Source organism: Pristis pectinata, chromosome 16, assembly GCF_009764475.1.
Source record: "Pristis pectinata isolate sPriPec2 chromosome 16, sPriPec2.1.pri, whole genome shotgun sequence".
NCBI classification, from domain to species: Eukaryota; Metazoa; Chordata; class Chondrichthyes; order Rhinopristiformes; family Pristidae; genus Pristis; species Pristis pectinata.
This window is the reverse complement of record NC_067420.1, coordinates 24,370,011-24,388,591: the sequence shown is the minus strand read 5'-3', so window position 1 is coordinate 24,388,591 and position 18,581 is coordinate 24,370,011. Positions and strand designations below refer to the sequence as shown.

Below are 18,581 nucleotides of genomic sequence, written 5' to 3'. Positions count from 1 at the left end.
AACAATTAGTACATTTAGAGTCATAGAGCACTGCAGCACAGAAACAGGCCCTTCGGCCCATCTAGTCCATGCCAGCCTGATTTTTCTGCCCAGTCCCATCTACCTGCACCTGGACCACTCATCCACGCACCTATCCAAACTTCTCTTAGATGTTACAATTGAACCTGAATCCACCACTTCCGCTGGCAGCTCGTTCCACACTCTGAGTGAAGAAGGTCAGTCTAACACACTGGTTGAGCCTCATCTTTGTTCTATTCTGGGGGATCCAGAAAACGTGAATAGGATGGACCTAATTCTCTAAATGCGTAGATTAGAAACTTCAACCTGGCGATCTGTGGTATTTGTGAGTGGTTGGCTCTTTAATTCCCATGGTGGAGAGATGATTTGCATCTCCTGAATTTTTTTTACCCACAGCAGTCTCACTGGTTCATGGCAAGAAAGATATTGGGAGTTGCTGTGATTTTCCTGCTAGTACTTTAATGGTTTAAAAATTCAGTCTGCAATTTTGCTACTTGTGTGCACTTAAACAGAAGTGGAGTATTTATGTCATACTTTCCCCAATAACCACACTCTGATCAGTGATTCAGAATTATTCATTTTATCTAAAATAATCTGATTGAAAAAAGATCAAAATATAAAGCTTTTTATTTTAAAATACATGAGATTTTCATTCATTAACAGATTTACAAGTATTACAGCTAATGTCTAGCAATGAGAAAGTGTTCATTGATCTCACTGTATAATAAGCTTCACAGTGCCCCTAATACCCACACAAAAATGGCTAGGGTTGGGGTGGTGATATTCCTTTTATAGTGAATATTTTCTCAGAATTACTATGCATTTAAATTCACACCGATCTCCTGGATAGGAATGATAAATTACACCATTTTAATTTCTAAAGTGCTCATGAACAATTTCCAAGAGTAATGCAATCATCATGTGATAAATGTTAATAAAAGAGTACAACAAAAGCACTCAGTAGTGATCTACCAACGTAAAACTAGCTGCAACACAGATACCCCATTTGAAGGGTATTCTGAGTCCAGGTAAAGTTTTTTCAAACAATAAGAGTGCTTAAGTATTTTTGAGAAATCTTACATTCATTTATTTTAAATTAAAAATATTATATTATCTAAAAAGTAACAATAAAAATAAGAATTTTCCACATTTTTGAAAAAAATGTTTTCATTATTTCTAATGTTGCAAGAAAATGTCACTGCTTCCCTTAGAAAAACCTCAGTTATTTTGTATATAAACTATTTATCTGATGCAGGATAGTACCAGCTGCATAGTAGGTACTGCACTTATTAAACCGTTGTACTTTTGAAGTAAAATAAACTAATAGGTTGTGCTAAAGAGAGGTGATGGGCTGAATTTGAATTGGCATTTCCTGTGCCAAACAAAGGTTAGTCCTTCCATTCCAAGGTGATAGGATATTCTGTCCAATGAAACTAAAGGATGCAGACTGCAACGAGGAGAAGCTGACCACTGCCACCAAATTCCATTGTGCAAGGCTTAAACAATCGATCTAATAGTCCATAAGGGACTTGACTACAATGGTGCTAAAAATATAAAAGGTGCATCACAATGCTGCGCAGTCATCATCTTCACACCAATCAGCAGGAGCGTCAGTTCCAAAGTAACGATCTCCAAAGTTGCCTGAAATATGAAAGAAGATTAATCATCTAGAATTTAGATTCCTCATGCTACACCAAATATCAACTGGAAGCTGATCTGGATAACATATCAGAGAAATCACTGCCATGATAACCATCAAGTTCTATGTGCTAAAATGGCAATAGTAGTTGCTACACTTTTGAGCATTTTCACTTGAACTGATTTGATTGGGTTAAGGATTAAACATTGCACAAAAGGGATAATATTAAAGGCCAAAGAAAACATGCTGCATATGTTGTTGTTAGGTTTTACTAGAGATGAGGAAAGTCTTGTGAAATCAGGGCATTTTTTATGGCATCCTAACACCATTCTTCAAGATAATGTAAAATTAGGCTAAAGTAAGGTGACGGCCAGAATTTACAGTTGGCATTGAAGCTTAATCATGAAGTTATTCGTAGAAACAATATTTTTGTCACTTACTTTAGGATGTCAATTCAAAGGAATTGCTGGAGCTGTAACATCATCAATCCTGCTCAGCAAGTTACCCAAATTTAATGGGATATTATTTATTGAGTTTGTATTTTTCCAAATATTTTAAATTAATAGTGAATTTGAATTTGTTTTAAAAATACATTTTGAATATTTCTGAATGTCAAAGGAATTCAGCAACATGTCAGGTTTGCACTTTGGTTTTCTAAGTTGAAGAACACTTGGGTGCAAATCCTAGAAATGCTGTTATTTCCACCAGGTAATACATAAAATAACTGATTTATTTCAGCAAAATCTGGGCCATAAAGAATTTTTTGTTCACGTACCAGTTGCTGTGCTGATGAGATGATTCATATTTTAAGGCAATGAAGAGGGAAGACAAACCAGGGTAAGATTTTCACAGTGAATGGCAGGGCCCTAGGGAGTGTTGCAGAACAGAGGGACCTAGGAGTACAAGTACATGGTTCCCTGAAAGTGGCATTGCAGGTAGACAGCATGGAGAAGGTGGCTTTTGACATACTGGCCTTCATCATTCAGGGCATTGAGTATAGAAGTTGGGATGTTATGTTGCAGTTGTACAAGACGTTGGTGAGGCTGCATTTGGAATACTGTGTTCAGTTTTATTCACCCTGCTATAGGATAGATGCCATTAAGCTGGAAAGAGTGCAAAGGAGATTTATGACTTTTCCAGGACTTGGGGGACTGAGTTATGGGGAGAGGTTGAGCAAGTTGGGACTTTTTTCACTGGTGCATAGGAGAATGAAGGGTGATTTCCCAGGGTTGGGGAGTCAAGAACTAGAGGATATACAGTAGGTTTAGGGTGAGAGGGGAGAGATTTAATAGAAACCCGAGGGGCAACATTTTCACCCAGAAAGTGATCAATAAATGGAATGAGCTGTCAGAGGAAGTGGTTTAGGCAGGTACGTTAACAACATTTAACTGGTACTTGCACAGGTACATGGGCCAAATGTGGGCAAATGGGACCAGCTTAGATGGGAATCTTGGTCAGCATAGACCAGTTGGGCTGAAGGGCCTGTTTCCGTGCCATCTGACTCTATGATAGAAAATTGTTTTGTCACAAGTAGGAATCAAAATGGGATGCTTGTTTTTTGAAACTGTTTTGTTCAACATACTCGTTTCCCAAAACTAGCTGCAGAACAGTCTTGGTAAGCAATGTTCATGCTTGCCATTGTGTTTGTACAATAAGTTGCCATTGTAGAATTTTTAACCAGCCCTTGTGTGGAACTCCAGCAGCAGATAAAAGGGAAGCTGGTAAATATTGTTTCCAGCTAAATTATTACTATTTTAATATCAGACTGAAGTATGAGTTGAGTTACATTAACATGTGAAGGTGATTAACAGACTGCATGAAGGAAAACATCTATAAAAAGAATCCATCCAAGGCGAGTAACCTGATAACTAAGTGTTATGTACACTTGTAAAAATGTCCCAAAATGGCATTACAGACGTGTATACTGGCAGCAGTGGGGTTGAGGTTGAGAGCAAAGTGAATTTTAAAGAGGGGAAGGATGAAAATTCCTTTATCATTTATTCTATACCTTTCCTGTCTGCCTATCTTTGTGTTGAACACATTTCGTAGAACTTTCAGCTAAAAGAGGCTGTTTTACTAGCAGGAGATTATCCACTTGACCATTTAGCTGTGAATGCTGGTTAAGCTCACACAATGGTCTAAAATAGATTGATGACTAGCTGGTAGGTCTGTAGAGAACTACAGGCTAACTACAGAGCACACAGCTGTGCATTCCAGATGGCCACATCTACATATTTCAGCATAGAAATCCGCGACATGCTGGATGTTCAGTGCAGGCGTACTCGACCTCTCATTCCGCCCCTGGACTTACCATTGAATTGAAAGATCTTCCATGGGTCGCTGAATTGAGGAGCCTGATATTCTGTGTGCATGTCCTCTTAGTTTTATCCTAGTCATAGCTAGTACCTCTGGTACAGTCCACTCATTTAAAAGGGTTCAATATTTTTGTTTTTTTCCCCCTTTATACCATTTTAAATGCATTAAATTGTTGAATTTTTAAACTTATTTAATTTTTTTTCATTTCCAAATGACTCTGATCAGAGATATTTGGAAACAGTGAAAACAAAGCTTTCTGCCATCAGGAACTGTCAGAAAACCATCAGGCAATCCAAGGGCAGGGTCTTGGTTGCCACCACCTGCATGTAGTCTGCTGCGTCTCATGGAAGAGCTGATGTTAATTTCCCTCAAAATTTATACAATCATAAAAACAGTTTATTTTGAACACTTGCCTATGCCGGGGATGATGTGGAACAAGTCATTGACTTTTTTGTCTACTGCCGTGGTGATAATTTTCACCTGTGGGAACGCGTATGCCACTGAGTGTACTCCCATCTCTGCCATCAGCAGGGAGATCAGGAAGATCTTATCCTCTTGTACATCATGATCCTGTGGCAGACAAGAATTAGGTACACACCAATTAGACAGCCTGTATCCATAGGATTACTCTTTTTCCTTATAAAACTGCATTCAGAAAAACTGCCAAGAAATGTCTTTTTTTAAATGATAACTTTATTAGTCACATGTACATCAAGACACAGTGAAATGCATCTTTATGTAGAATGTTCTAGGGGCAGCACACAAGTGTCACCACGCTTCTGGCACCAACATAACATGCCCACAACTTCCTAACCTGTATGTCTTTGGAATGTGGGAGGAAACTGGAGCACCCGGAGGAAACCCATGCAGACACAGGGAGAACATACAAACTCCTTACAGACAGTGGCCGAACTGCTGGTGCTGTAATAGCGTTATACTAACCGCTACACTACAGAATAATTACATCATTAAGATATTTCTTCCTGGTCCAATTTATTAGAAAGTGCTTTTGCAGTTAAGGTTATTACTAACATCTTAGAAAATTCAAGCCATGCATATTTTCAATTGATGATACGAAGGAGGAACGATTTTAATAAGTAGAGCCCTTTCCAACACACAAAAAAAGGAGCAATTGGTCTGCTTATACCATTAGAATATGAGGGGATGGTTATTATACAATGCTGAAAAAATCAAATAAGCATTGTGCTGGAGATAGTGGAATTGTAGCATCTATAAAGAGAGAGAAAAGTTAACATTTTCAGATGGAGATCCTTTGTCATGATGAAGTCCTGGTCCAAAACATTAATGATATGTATGTTAATTTCAGACAATTAGCTATGCTTGATTCAGTCAGTTTTGTTTTTACTTGAGGTCAATTAATTTAATCCACTGTATTATGGTGGACCAAGTCTCTGATTAAAGTAATTGTCATATTAGTAAATCACACTGTTTGAAAGTTAGGTTGCCAAAACACAGAACAATTCTGATCCAAAAACTTCAAGTAACATAATTAAAAGTGTCAACCCTTTCGTAATGTTCATCATTAGTATTCCACACAACTACTGACTGTTACGTTTCAGTGACCAGCACCACCAACCTACTATACATTGCAAAGAAAATTACTGATGTCTGTGGGCGAGTGTTAATGCCAGTCACTGTTGAATCAGTGATATCAAAAACAAATTGTTTTTAAGTCTTTAAAAAAAAACTATCTGCAAAATAAAACAATGAAGTATGTACACATAACTTCTCCTCACCATTTCCCATCCATAATTTACATGTTTTTGATTATACTTGAGGTTAAACATTTACCATACATCTGTCCAAAACAATTACAAATCAGGTCATTTCAGCCATTTGAGAGAAAAATTTTCTCTGACTTGACATTAGGCAATGTTCCCCATCTACTAATGTTTATCTGGAAAATTGTCCTCCTCTTCATGTTGTTTCGATAACTATATAGAATCTGATTCCGTGACAAAAATCTTAGCATTTTGATACTATTGCAGTTTCTGTAGACTGGCAATAGATTTCTCAGATACTGGTAGAACTGGCTGTACAGACTTGGTACTGAATTATGTTATTAACTATAACATATCAGCAGAATACCCAGTTGTTACTATAATTTGTCTTTAATTTTGAATGTGTCTTAATGTTACATACACCAAAACACTGTCTTACCAGTAAGACTCTGATTGCCATCAAAGCTGCAGCCCCTGTTGACACTGTACAGTCCATTAAAATGACATGATCCTCACTGATGTCCTTTGGCAGTCTCAAGTAGTGAAGCTGGAAATTGAGAGCGAACAATTTCGTAAGGGCCTACAATTATAGAGCACAGTAAATCAAAACACAGGTTCTTATTGGCATAGGTTGACTCCATTCTAATTGCTGTGGCAATCCAGTTTCCATACAATTAAGAGGAGGAATTTTTGTTGTTTTTACCTCTGGTTCTCCTGTAGTGTGGTTAGTTTGGATTAGGATTTTACCGACCCTCACATCTTTGCACACTGCTCGTAAGGCAGGTTCCATAGTCTCCCCCGCTCTTAGAATGGATACTCCTGTTATCTTCAAGCATGAAAAAAATGGAATTACAGCAGATAGAAGCAGCTTCATAACACTTGTCTTTATCAATAAATAAATAGCAAGCAATCCTGTAGGCTGTGTGTTATATTAGCAATTTCTTCAACGGCATTACTGGGGCATTGTTTATTAATAGTCATTCACATATTGGTGGAATACAGTAAATTTAGTAAATAGTCATTTAACCAACATCAGATTAAAAATACAACAAACCTTACTGAAAGCTATGGTGATCTTGTTTCCAATACTATTTACTTGAGTATCTACTTAATGTGTTTGGATTTAAATCATCTCTGATGAAAATCTTTTATTTCCATTTGTCTACATTCTAGATGTTATTTACTGATGTATCCATACAGTGTATTTGCAGAATTTGCTTATGATCCAAGGACATTGCCACTGATTTTGCTTTGTAAATACTGGGGAGTGTGCCACTGCTCACTGTTATTTATTGGTAAAATGGACAACTTCTGGTATTCTCGCACAAGAAGTTAAACTGGGAAATTTGAAAGCCGCTATTGGTAATATCTTGCTCCTTTCAAGACTGTGTGGTTGCGGTCTTTGCCAATGGAATCCAAGTGCGAATGACTGTCAATAACATGAACTTAAATTAATTATGCTCTCCTATTAACATGAAACTTGAGTCTTTTAAAGTGCATTGGAAGAGTCTTGTCAGCTTGTTTAAGGATTTCCTTCAGCTAGTGTGTGTGCATAGGAAGGTCATTGTTTATATGCCACCAGCCATTATGCTGCCTTCATTCTGCAGATGGATGTTGTGGCAGTTACAACCAAAGTCGCATGGTAATCAAAGGGTGGCTACTGGACAACTAGACCCATCTGTTGACAACTTGGCTGATATATCTATGCAAACCACTTGCTTGGACAGTGTGCATGACAATGAAAGCTGTGCTGTCAAAACCTGATGCAACAAGCCTCAAACAAAGCGGTATCAACATTCCCAATCCCCCCTCTATACTGCTCATACCACCTGTGTGGTAAGCAAAGGCATTAGGAGGGGGAGACGATAGAAAGAAGGAGATAACTTAGAGAGCGTTTTTCTGCCTGGACTGTCTATGAAAAAGCATATCCATATGTACTACTCAGAACTGCAACTCCAGTTCACTGTCAACAGACTCTGCCTCACCTCAACTTTCCTCTGACTGACCATCACACTCTTCTCTCCCAAAGTGCAAAAATAAAAACCATGAAGTAATCTTTCCAAATCCCATTTATAAATGGAATCGCATGCTATTGCACATCGATGTGAACTAAAGAACTTTGTTTCGCAAAAACAGTGTGCTGCAAAATTCAGCTGATCTGGCATGAGCAGAATAAAATACCGCAGATTCCGGAAACCTGAAATAAAAACATGCTGGAAATCCTCAGTAAGTCAAAAACTGGAGGGAGGCTAACAGAGTTAATGTTTCCGATTGATAACATTTTGAGTGAGTTCTGATGAAAATTTATCAACTTAATGTTAGCTTGGCTTCTCTACAGATCTGCCCTGACCTGCTGAGTAGTTCTGGCATATTCTGATTTCCAGTCTGCAGAATTATCTGCTACTCTAATAACTCGTTTCTCTTCTATTTATCCAATTTAACTTAGAACTATTAATTACCTACTTAATTTGGAAGTTACATTTCCTTTTTCCAGTCACTCTCACACTCATGAACGGGTAAGTTACAGAGTGCAGCAACTATACTGAAGTGCTGCGCCAGTGTCATTTATTGTTTAGAAGCACTCAAAACCATCAAGAATCAACTAATCCCACAATCACATTTAACGGTACTTCACACTTTATTGTCAAGCAATATGACTAAGCTAATTTATGCTTTATTTACTTTGTGCCCATATAATTATTAAGGCACAGGAGCTAATGGTTTAAGATTGGCAATATTTCTAACTGGATGGTAAATTAATATTTGGTGCCAAATGTTACTTCACAACACAAACTTTGTAACATACTTACTCTTGTGCCGGCAAATCTTCTCCCTTCATAGTCCTCTCCTTGTAGTGTCTGAACTGTGCATGTCTGTCGCAAAACACCGGATAACACAGTTAGTTAGCTAGGACGCATTCACTGATTACATCAACCTGCTTCCAACAGCATGAAATCTAGATTTGTTTCCTGAAAACTTAACATGCTCTGCCCAAGAAGTCCATGGGTCTCAGAAATGGGAATAGGAATAGTAGGTCACAGTTGAACATTGTATATGTAAGCAGAATTTTACTTGATTACTTTTGGTACCAAGTCGTATTTATGTTGAGGGGTCCACTCAGATAGTTGAATAGGGACAACAGAAATGATCTGGTGTTTAATTTGGCAACCAGTTTTTTTCTATATATATATATATAGGACCCATGTAGTTGTCTAATGGACTTTGGACAGGAGTTTATATCTGAAGTCATCCGAGGAGAGGTTGGCTCTGACTGACAAGGTGATTCAAATAAGGTCAGGTGGTGGTATTGCACAGATTCAAAATAATTATCCATTCTACTGCTTTGATCTCAATTTTCTCTATTGACTGTTGTCAGTTTTAAAAATTCAGCACAGAAACTAGATGGCAGTGATCAACATGTCAGACACTAGATACAATGTGGTGGCAGTGATGTTAAGTTGGATCACTTACTGTCCCATTTATACTGCAGGTTCAGCTGCCTTCACCTCTGCAGAAGGTATTTTAAAATCTATTTAGCAATCTGCATATAATGCTTCATGGATATCTCCATTTGTAAGTAGAATGTTTACGTGTTGCTGAGTAAGGTATTCCATCCCTACAAAACCAAACTCAACCTCAATGTTGCTGGACCAGATTTTACTGTCAAAACAGCAGTGAGGCAAATGTGGTTTTGCATGTTTATGCATGAATGGTACAATAATTTCAGATAATGACTGGAATGCAATTAAGCTCTCACGTCCAAGAGAGACTCTCAAAGTCAGACTGATCTACTGTGAGCCTGGCAAAAGAAAAAGGCATTTTCCTATCCACCCTTACCACTGAAAATCAAATAGTTATTGTATTTAGAAGGCAGATATAAACTAAACTGTTGCAGATATATAGGGTTTGGAAGAAGAGGTTTAAATAACTGTCAATTAAGTTCTTGCACTAATAATTTGCTGTTGTAAGCATGAAGTCTTATTTCTTCAAGTTGTGAATAGTTTCAGAATTTAAAAAGGGATTCAAATTTTGTATCACTTTCTTTCTGTTACTTTTTAATTTTAATCCAGTTTTATCCCCTTTTTATTGCCTTTCCAAAGCCAGTTGATGTTGCATTTTGTTCTCCTCCCCCCCCCCCCCCCCCCCCCCCCACTGTTTGTTTACTTCCTAAATCTTAAGTCTCATTGGGTAAGACCACAAGACAAAGGAGCAGAAGTAGGCCATTCAGCCCATCGAGTCTGCTCCATGAGCTACACTAAAACTATTCCTATCTAGCCCCAATTTCCGGCCTCATCCCCGTATCCCTTGATACCTTGACTAATTAGATACCTATCTATCTCCTCCTTAAACGCCCCCAATGACTGGGCCTCCACAGCCGTACGTGGCAAAGAATTCCACAATCTCACCACCCTCTGGCTAAAGAAATTTCTCCTCACTTCTGTTTTAAACCTGTACCCTCTAATTCTAAGATTGTGCCCTCTAGTCCTGGTCTCACCAATCAAGGGAAACAGCTTAACCACATCTACTCTGTCCAGTCCTTTCAACATTCAAAATGTTTCTAATGAAGTCCCCTCTCATTCTTCTGTACTCCAGTGAGTACAGTCCAAGAGCCGACAGGCTACCAGCTACGTTGTTCAAGGTCCGTTCACTCTGTTCCCTTTGCTCTGCCATTATCCAGCTCATACTTCTGCAACTTTGTGGGTCAGACTCTTCTGAGCTGAAGGATGGTAGGGCAAACTAACTTCTGCCAGATACTGTTGGATGCCTGTCTACACAAAATCAGCCTAATGTTTGCCCAAATGAGTTAATAATATCAAAAATTATCAAGCTACTGCATAAAACCATGGTTCATAATCTTGCAAAACTGGAGTGATAAAACTAAACATTTTCTTCTCAAAAGTCTGACTTTCAGCTCCAATTGCAAGACCCATCTCAATAATCACCAGAATCCACGACTCCTGAGCCGATTTCTGTTCTGGGACCCTCCCTCGATCTAAACCCGGCTCCTGTCCTAGCCCGTCCCAGTTCTTACCCATTTTCCTGTGAGTTCGTTCCTTGATATGGCCATTTTGCCAGTGATAGCCTGTTACACAGTGATTGGTTAGTGAGTCATTAAAAAATGCCAACAAATTTTCAGGGAATAACATCTGGAGGCTAAGACTTAAGAATTTGTCAATGACTTTAAGTATCTGCATGCAGAGTGGAAAGCAAACACCTGTGCCTGGACCAGCTCGGAGGGTGAACTCAGTAGCCTCTGGTCAATCCAGGCTGTAGTAGCCGATCTATGCCATGTATCAGAGTTTGCTGTTCATTGCAGTATTAGGGACATCATTGATCCTCTCTACTGAAGGAAATGGAGCAACAGCTATGCAGATATTGCAAGGACAGTGGGGTTCCTAGAGTTCCAGGAATGATGAGCTGCATTCTTGTGGCACATTGAGCTTCCTAGTGATTCAGGAATTCTAATGGTCTGTCACTCACTAAATATGCCTACAACCATGAGATATACGAAGGCAACTGAATGTGTGTGTTTGAGTGAGTAATATCCCTCCACTAATCTGAATACCTTTTCTTCCCACTTTGAATATTTACCCTCATTTGCTATTGTGACTTTACTGGCAACTTGGGAAACTAGTACTTGCACATTGTAAGCTGTGCCGTGCATGTGCAGCAGTAGAAAGGGTGTAATGGTGCAAGGCTGCGTTTGCTTGCTGGAGTTAGAAGGGTTAGAATAATAATGAAAACAGTTAGGAAATTATTTTCTGCACTGCTCCCAGTGTGCTCACTCCTGGCACTAATTACCCTGGCCATCTTCCTGTCAATGCTGCCTCACACTGGTGTTGAAATGCCTTCTTTGCAGCTTGATACATAGAATAAATTTCCCTCTTTCCATCTGTGTCATTAGGATAACCCCTCCCTGCCCAACTAAATATTGGGTCCAGAAGCTCCAGCTTCAACTACTTCAGGATAGGGCCAGTAAGTGTGTGTATTGGACTACTAATAAGTACACTATCAAGCTAAGTAATGTTTTGTTAACCAAAAAAAAACTTGAAGGCACAGAATACTGAAGCCCAATAGTATTGTATTGAACAGGAGCAGATTCTTATTCACCAGCTGTTTATGATCAGAAATATTTCTAGCCTGCAACATGCAGAAATAAATGATCATCTTATCAATTAATTCCACCAAATTTCTCCTGCAGAGGTTCCAGATTTCATAAATTGACAAGTGAAAATATAATCAAGAATAGGAAAATATTGCAGTACGTTTTTCTTATAATCAACCATCACTTCATAATTGATAATAATTCTCATTGGGCTCATAGGCATCAGTTGCATAAAATGCGAAACATGAAAGGAGCAGACAGAGGTACAAACATTGTCAGGGCTTGCAGGGGTCTGTCAAGCAGAGGACAAGATGGTCTTTGAACCTCTCTCTCAATTCCCAGTATGCTAAATGGGTGACAACCCAACCTTAATGATCATCTATTTTACGTTACTACTCCTCTAACACCAGCTTTCCCCAATGATTCCCATTCCCTCTGTGCATAGATAGCCACAACAATCCAGCACACTGACATTTTCTGCAGTTTCCTCTTTCTGTATTTTCAAAGCTCCTGTATATTTACCCATTTCCTTCGACAGTTATCATTTTGTTGGTCCTTTGATATGTCATTTGAAGAAGATTATGTAATTATTCATTAGGATGGTAATCAGAGATGTATAGAAGAGATGATTCTAAGGGGAAAGGAAGGACTTGAGGCAGCAGGTAGCAGAAAGGGATTGGACTCGAGTGGAGGGAAATAAAAGACACTGGAACAAACGGTCTGTTTCTGTGCAGCAACACTGAATAATGGATAACATTATTTCCATACATACCTTGAAAGGCAATAACGAAAGTGCGTGCTCTATCAATAGTCTCATCAGCCTCTTTGAATAGAATATAAACTCATCTCGACACGTGTCTTTATTTCTAAAAAGGAAATTGTGCTATCAGCTTTCAATACTTCATTTGGAAAATACACACAGCTATTACGAAAAATAAATTGCACCTCATTAACAAAGTCAAGTACAATAAAAGGTTTTCATGGCTCTAATATACCTCAAAATTTCCCAGTAATTTATGGTTTAAACACAAGTAAAAATTTCCTGACAACTTGTTTGTGATATCTTCCTTCAATTCTGGTTCTGTATCCCTTGTACTTCATTATTCTTTCACCTCCATGCTTTATTTGCAAGGGAACAATTTACTAAATTGTGAAGTTAACAACTTCTTGGTTATAACTTTCAAGAGTGTAGTTTAGATTCAGAGTTCTGATGGTCTCCATGAATTATTAAAAGGCTCATATTTTAACTGTAATACATCAAAGGTTGAAATAAGCAATTATTTCACAGTGGTTGAAAATAAAAGGGAGAAAAAATACTAGATACATCAATCATAACTAAGTTGATGGGCAAGCAAATTGCTTCATTGGATGGCAGAGCTGATTAGATGATATTAAAAGACAATTTCACTAAAGCATTCCAAAATATCTTTTGGAGGAGCGCGGCGGAAGTGGAATAAGCAAGGACACTGGTCAAAGTGATAAATGCACAGGTCAATATTAGAAATTGAATGGTCTATATTAGCTGGAATGCAAGAAAATGAGGGGAAACTAGGGAAGAGGGAATACCTGGTTTGAGTTGAAAACAGTTAATGCTGGAGATAGTGGTGCCACAAGTACAGGAAGAGCAAAATCTTTTACAGCAAACTCGTTTATTCAGTATTCATGCATCTGGAATTTTCATGCAAACAGTAAAAATGTCTAAGAATATTAAACTATTTCATATTGAATTTGCATTGTAAAACAGTTATTTAAAAGGTTAAGGAGATGATATATAGTTTGGCAATTTATTTAAAGGTTTACGCACAGAATAGAAGCTTGTGATTGACAGTAATATTTTTTGAGCAATTCTCATGCAACCAGCACCTCCCATTCCCCTGGATGGTAGACAGTATATGTAAATTGTTAATCTATCTTTGAACAGTGACAGGCCTCCTCAGCATTGGCAGCTTTTAGTTTTTGATTCAGATTCCCAGCTAAATTATTTTGCTTACCTAATTCTGCAGCTTCTGAACTATCTACTATGAGTCTAGCAGCTTTTCATGTGGAGTTCTAGCTGATGGCTTTTCAAACAGAACTTTATCAAACACCTTTTGGAAGTCAAGTGCACAATGGTTTTTACTGCAGTCCTGTCCAAGGGAAGCTTGGCAGGCAGAGTATTCCTCTTTAAAAAGCTGGGTTGATTGTTGTTTCTTGTTGTTGAAGAGATTACTGAAGTGTGTCAACAACTGGATTGTTGCCAACACAATTCAGGTTTGGCGATTAGTGGATCATTCTACAAGCATGACATTTACACGAGGATCTGCTTTTGTAACTGCATTGGTGCTGTAGCTTTCAGAATCACCAAGTTTGCATTCAGTTAAATGTATTACTTGCCACACTTAGGACAAGTACAAAATGTAGACTTGAAATAGTACTTTTCATAGCCTCTGGTCATCCCGAAGGATTCTCTGGCCAATGACATTGCATTCACACAAGAGATGGAAAAGCTAATCAAATAGTGACTCAGCTACTCGATCATATATTTTTCATTACAAATTCACTATTATTAATACAAATCCCACATTACTAAGAGATGGAGGAAATCTAAAAGGCACCATTAATTAATACAATAAAACCAATGAAGACTCATTGAAGACAGAGGTTTATTAAAAAAAGGCTAATGGGATTTTCAAAGAGTGTTGTGTCTAGTCACAGAACACTACAAACCTAATAACCTAACCTCAGTAATGTGTGAAATAATGAAATCAATTATCAGTAACACATTTAAAGGATTACCTCTAACAACAACAAACAATAATCAACACAGCTTCTAAAAGAAGATTCTGTCTGCCAAATTTCCCTTGGACAGGACTGCAATAAACACCATTACATACTTCCAAAAGGTGTTCAATAAAATTCTGCTTGAAAAGCCGTCAGCCAAAGTTCCACATGAAAAGCTGCTAGACTCAGAGCAGATGGCTCAGAAGCTGAGGAATTAGGCAAGTAAAATAATCAAGTCAAACAACAGTAGAGAAATAAAATACTGAAAACAAATGTATTACACTATAAATAGAAAGGCAAAGTAGCCCTGTGAACCGTGTTGAAATAGCTAAATTTGACAGATACAGGGAATAATCAAATCATCCATCCAATGAAGTGCAAAAAAAGCAACAAAGTCAACAGAATGTAAAAGTACATAGCTATAAAGGGCAGAATGCAGTTCAGGAGATATCACAAACTCTGTTCAACTCTAGTTATTCAAAACATTTTCTGACCAGTCTCCAAACATTTCTTCCGAAAGGCAATTTTATAGGGGAACACACATGGTATCAAACAAGCTGGTTTCAAATTAGTAAAAGGTGGGCCTATATCAGAAAATTTAGTTTGATTGGCTTGTGTTAACAATAAAATTCTTAAAATTATTTAAGAAACAATTTAAAAGAGTAGATTTAATGTCTTATCTGATTTGAAGCATCATCTATTGGATGACAAGCATAATATACAATTTTTTTTCTCAGTGGTATAAATATACATCCTTTAAACCATTGTCAGGTAGACGGGGTAGTGAAGAAGGTGTTTGGCACGCTGACATTCATCAGTCAGGATTTGGGAAGTTACGTTATAGTTGCACTTGAGGCCACATTTGGAGTATTGTGTACAGCCTTGGTCACCCCGTTATAGTAAAGACATCATTAAGCTGGAAAGAATGTAAAGAGCATTTACAAGAATGTTGCCAATACGCAAGGGCCTGAGTTATAGGGAGAGGTCGGGCAGGCTAGGACGTTATTTCCTTGGAATCTAGGAGACTGAGGGGTAACCTTACAGAGGTGTATAAAATCATGAGGGGCGTAGATAGGGTGAATGCACACAGCCTTTCTCCCAGGGAAAAGGAACCAAAAACTAAATGGCGTAGGTTAAAGGTGAGGGGAAAGATTTAAAAGGGATCCGAGGGGCAACTTCTTCACACAGAGGGTGGTGCATGTATGGAATGATCTGCCAGAGAAAGTAGTTGAGGCAAGCACAATAACAACATTTAAAAAAACATTTGGAGAAGTACATGGATAGGAAAGATTTGGAGGGATACGGGCCAAACATGAGCAAATGGGACTAGCTTAGACGGGCATGGATGGCGGTGAATTTGTGGAACTCCTTGCCACGTACAGCAGTGGAGGCCAGATCAGTGGGGGCGTTCAAGGAGGAGATAGATATCTAAATAGTCAGGATATCAAGGGATATGGGGATAAGGCCAGAAATTGGGATTAGAATAGTTTTGTTTTCTTCCCCCATTCCCCATTTCTCATTTCTATTTCCCTTTCCTTGGAGCAGACTCGATGGGCCGAATGGCCTGCTTCTGCTCCCTTGTGGATGAGTTGGGCTGAAGGGCCTGTTTCTGTGCTGCATTATTCTATAATTCTATTTCCTTTATTCATATTTAAAATTCAATGAGCAACATTTTACTCAAACTTATTCTTGATAAAGATTAAGTTAAGTTTATAGTTAAAGTGCAAGGTTTTGGCAATTTGAAAGAAAATGTCAATTAGTAGATGTACTAACAAAACAAACCAACATGTACATTAACCAACTCAATGTAATTATGTCCTGCTGGAAAATAGAAGGCTTTAGTTTTATTCCTTTCACTTTACTGAAAATACTTCATAGAGTAAAAGACTTTGTAATGTTTCATCATATCAATGAAAAGGGGATTGGGACTAGGGATTAAAAAAAAGTGACATAGCAAAGGAATGGAACTAATTCACCGGCATTTTCAGAGGGCCAGCTCTTATGGACTCAGTGGCCTTGATGTCCAACAGGTAATCATACTATGTTATAGAATTAAGGTGATCATAGGCTTGGATGAAGAGATGGATGTGCAGGTGCCTTTATTGGCAATATGAGGTGTTTCTAGACATTGCACCAAGATGGATAAATGGATACAGTACCTAATAAATGTGTGCATTCCCTGAACCTGTGGTGTGCTCTTCAACACACTCAGTGTCTCTGGCAATGGTTGTGCTTGGTGGGCAGATGCCAAGGTTGCCCTGAAGTAATACAATGAGGAAACGTGATGAATCTCAACTGTAGACAAAAATCAGAACTTTCAGATATTAAAGACATATTTGCTTTTTAGAATATGCAATTACCTGGAAAGCTGCAGAAATTTTAATTTTATACTTGAGTATTTTTTATTTGACTTTTTTGTAAAAGAAGTATTACATTTTTATTGAAATTTGTATTTGTTTGAAATAAAGAACATTCAAATTATTTGCACAATAACTAAAAAGCAAACAGAATTTCTCAAACAATCATTTACTGTATACTTCAGCTTAATCACTAAAAGCATAGCAACATATTGGGCAGTAGTTTAAATTTCTGGGCTTAAGTGATAACTGGCAATATCAGATTGGTTCTCTGTATATCATCCAATTCTGTTGTGGAAACAAACATTGTATGTGTATGTAATAGATGGACAATCTCATAAAACCAATTGTACACCACCGCCCAAAATTAAATGAGCCCCCATGTCAATAACAGCTTTTGTTGTCATTTGGACAAATCACCACTCAGACAGATCTTAATGCATTAGAAGTTGGATGGGGGTGAAAAAGGGTTGATGTGTGAGAGGAAGAGATTTAAAGTATCTTGGCCTTGTCCTCTTCTGAAAGATGTGCCTCTTTCTTTCCAGTGAAACTAACAATAAATGATCCAAACAATGACCTCACTGATCATCAGGTAAACTGAAACGCTCAGCAGTAATCCTAGACTGTTGGCCTAGTTATTTAAGTGTAAACATAGAGCGAGAATGTCCAACTTGCTTTTTGCAAGACTCCTACCAGAGAGTGATGATTCCAAAATGCGCTGCCAGTTGACACCTCAGAGGCCCTGCTAAACTCCTGGAGTCTGGCAATCTCATCTTCTGGCAAATCCAGTACTGCATTATTCTCAACAATGTGTGAGAGAGGTTACTTGGTCCTCACCCATGCTAATGATACTACTGTGAAAGGAATCCTCCATTCAAAGAACAGAACAAAACTGTTTAATCAATCTCTCAGGCAACCTCAGCACTCAAAATCCCCTGATTATTAAGAAACATGGCAACAGAAATATACCACGGTTAAGCAAGACAACACTATATTTCAACTTGGAGACTTGGGAACTAAACAACATCAAACTGTATTGAATTATAGAATAACTATATATTTCTCTGTATACTACTACTAGGTCTGCAGAATTGAAGTCCCTGTCAGACATTACTGCAGAACTTATCCTGTAAATCAAATAAGGCCAACTCTTGATGGTGCAAGGTAGACAGCGAGCAGATGGTTTCAATCAGTAAAACCACATTTGAAATTTTCACCCTCTGCGCCAGGCAGTGAGGCAGCCTTTGGTGTTGTTTCCACTCTCTGAATGAGAGTGAGTATGCTAAGGGCAATAGGGATGGAGACACCCAAGCTCAAGGGTCCCTTCCTGCCAGCCTTCCATTCAACTTGTAGCTGCACGTATCCCGAGTCAGTAATTGGACCGAAAATGTCTTACTGTCAATAAACTAAGTAATCAAACTTGTTGGCTTGAAGAAGCTTGTTCACATAATTATTTTGTAAACACTCAGGCTACAGTTGCTCTGTGACCCCGACCGTCCCCAAACCCAAATTCTCTACCCCCAATGAGTCCTAAACTGAGCCAACAACAATCTCCAGGACCTGAGTCAGCCAAATCCTATAGAATCCGACTCCGACTCTCCTTCATCTGTTGAACTGCTATCCCAAATGATCTAGCTGACACC

General features: G+C 38.3%; 1 protein-coding gene across 4 annotated transcripts in view; it reads right to left on the bottom strand.

Moving 5' to 3' along the window:
- Window positions 1-722: 722 nt before the first annotated feature.
- LOC127578788 (uridine-cytidine kinase-like 1) overlaps window positions 723-18,581 on the bottom strand; it is a 98,760-nt gene continuing 80,901 nt past the window's right edge. For all 4 annotated transcript variants that reach the window (XM_052031237.1, XM_052031236.1, XM_052031239.1 and 1 more), the window contains exons 9-15: window positions 16,741-16,839; window positions 12,594-12,687; window positions 8,526-8,588; window positions 6,419-6,541; window positions 6,155-6,262; window positions 4,387-4,543; window positions 723-1,659 (exon numbers count right to left, since the gene is read on the bottom strand). In XM_052031237.1, the coding sequence (XP_051887197.1) occupies window positions 1,583-1,659; window positions 4,387-4,543; window positions 6,155-6,262; window positions 6,419-6,541; window positions 8,526-8,588; window positions 12,594-12,687; window positions 16,741-16,839 (721 nt within the window). In that variant the 3' untranslated portion in view covers window positions 723-1,582. The remainder of the gene's footprint in view (window positions 1,660-4,386; window positions 4,544-6,154; window positions 6,263-6,418; window positions 6,542-8,525; window positions 8,589-12,593; window positions 12,688-16,740; window positions 16,840-18,581) is intronic.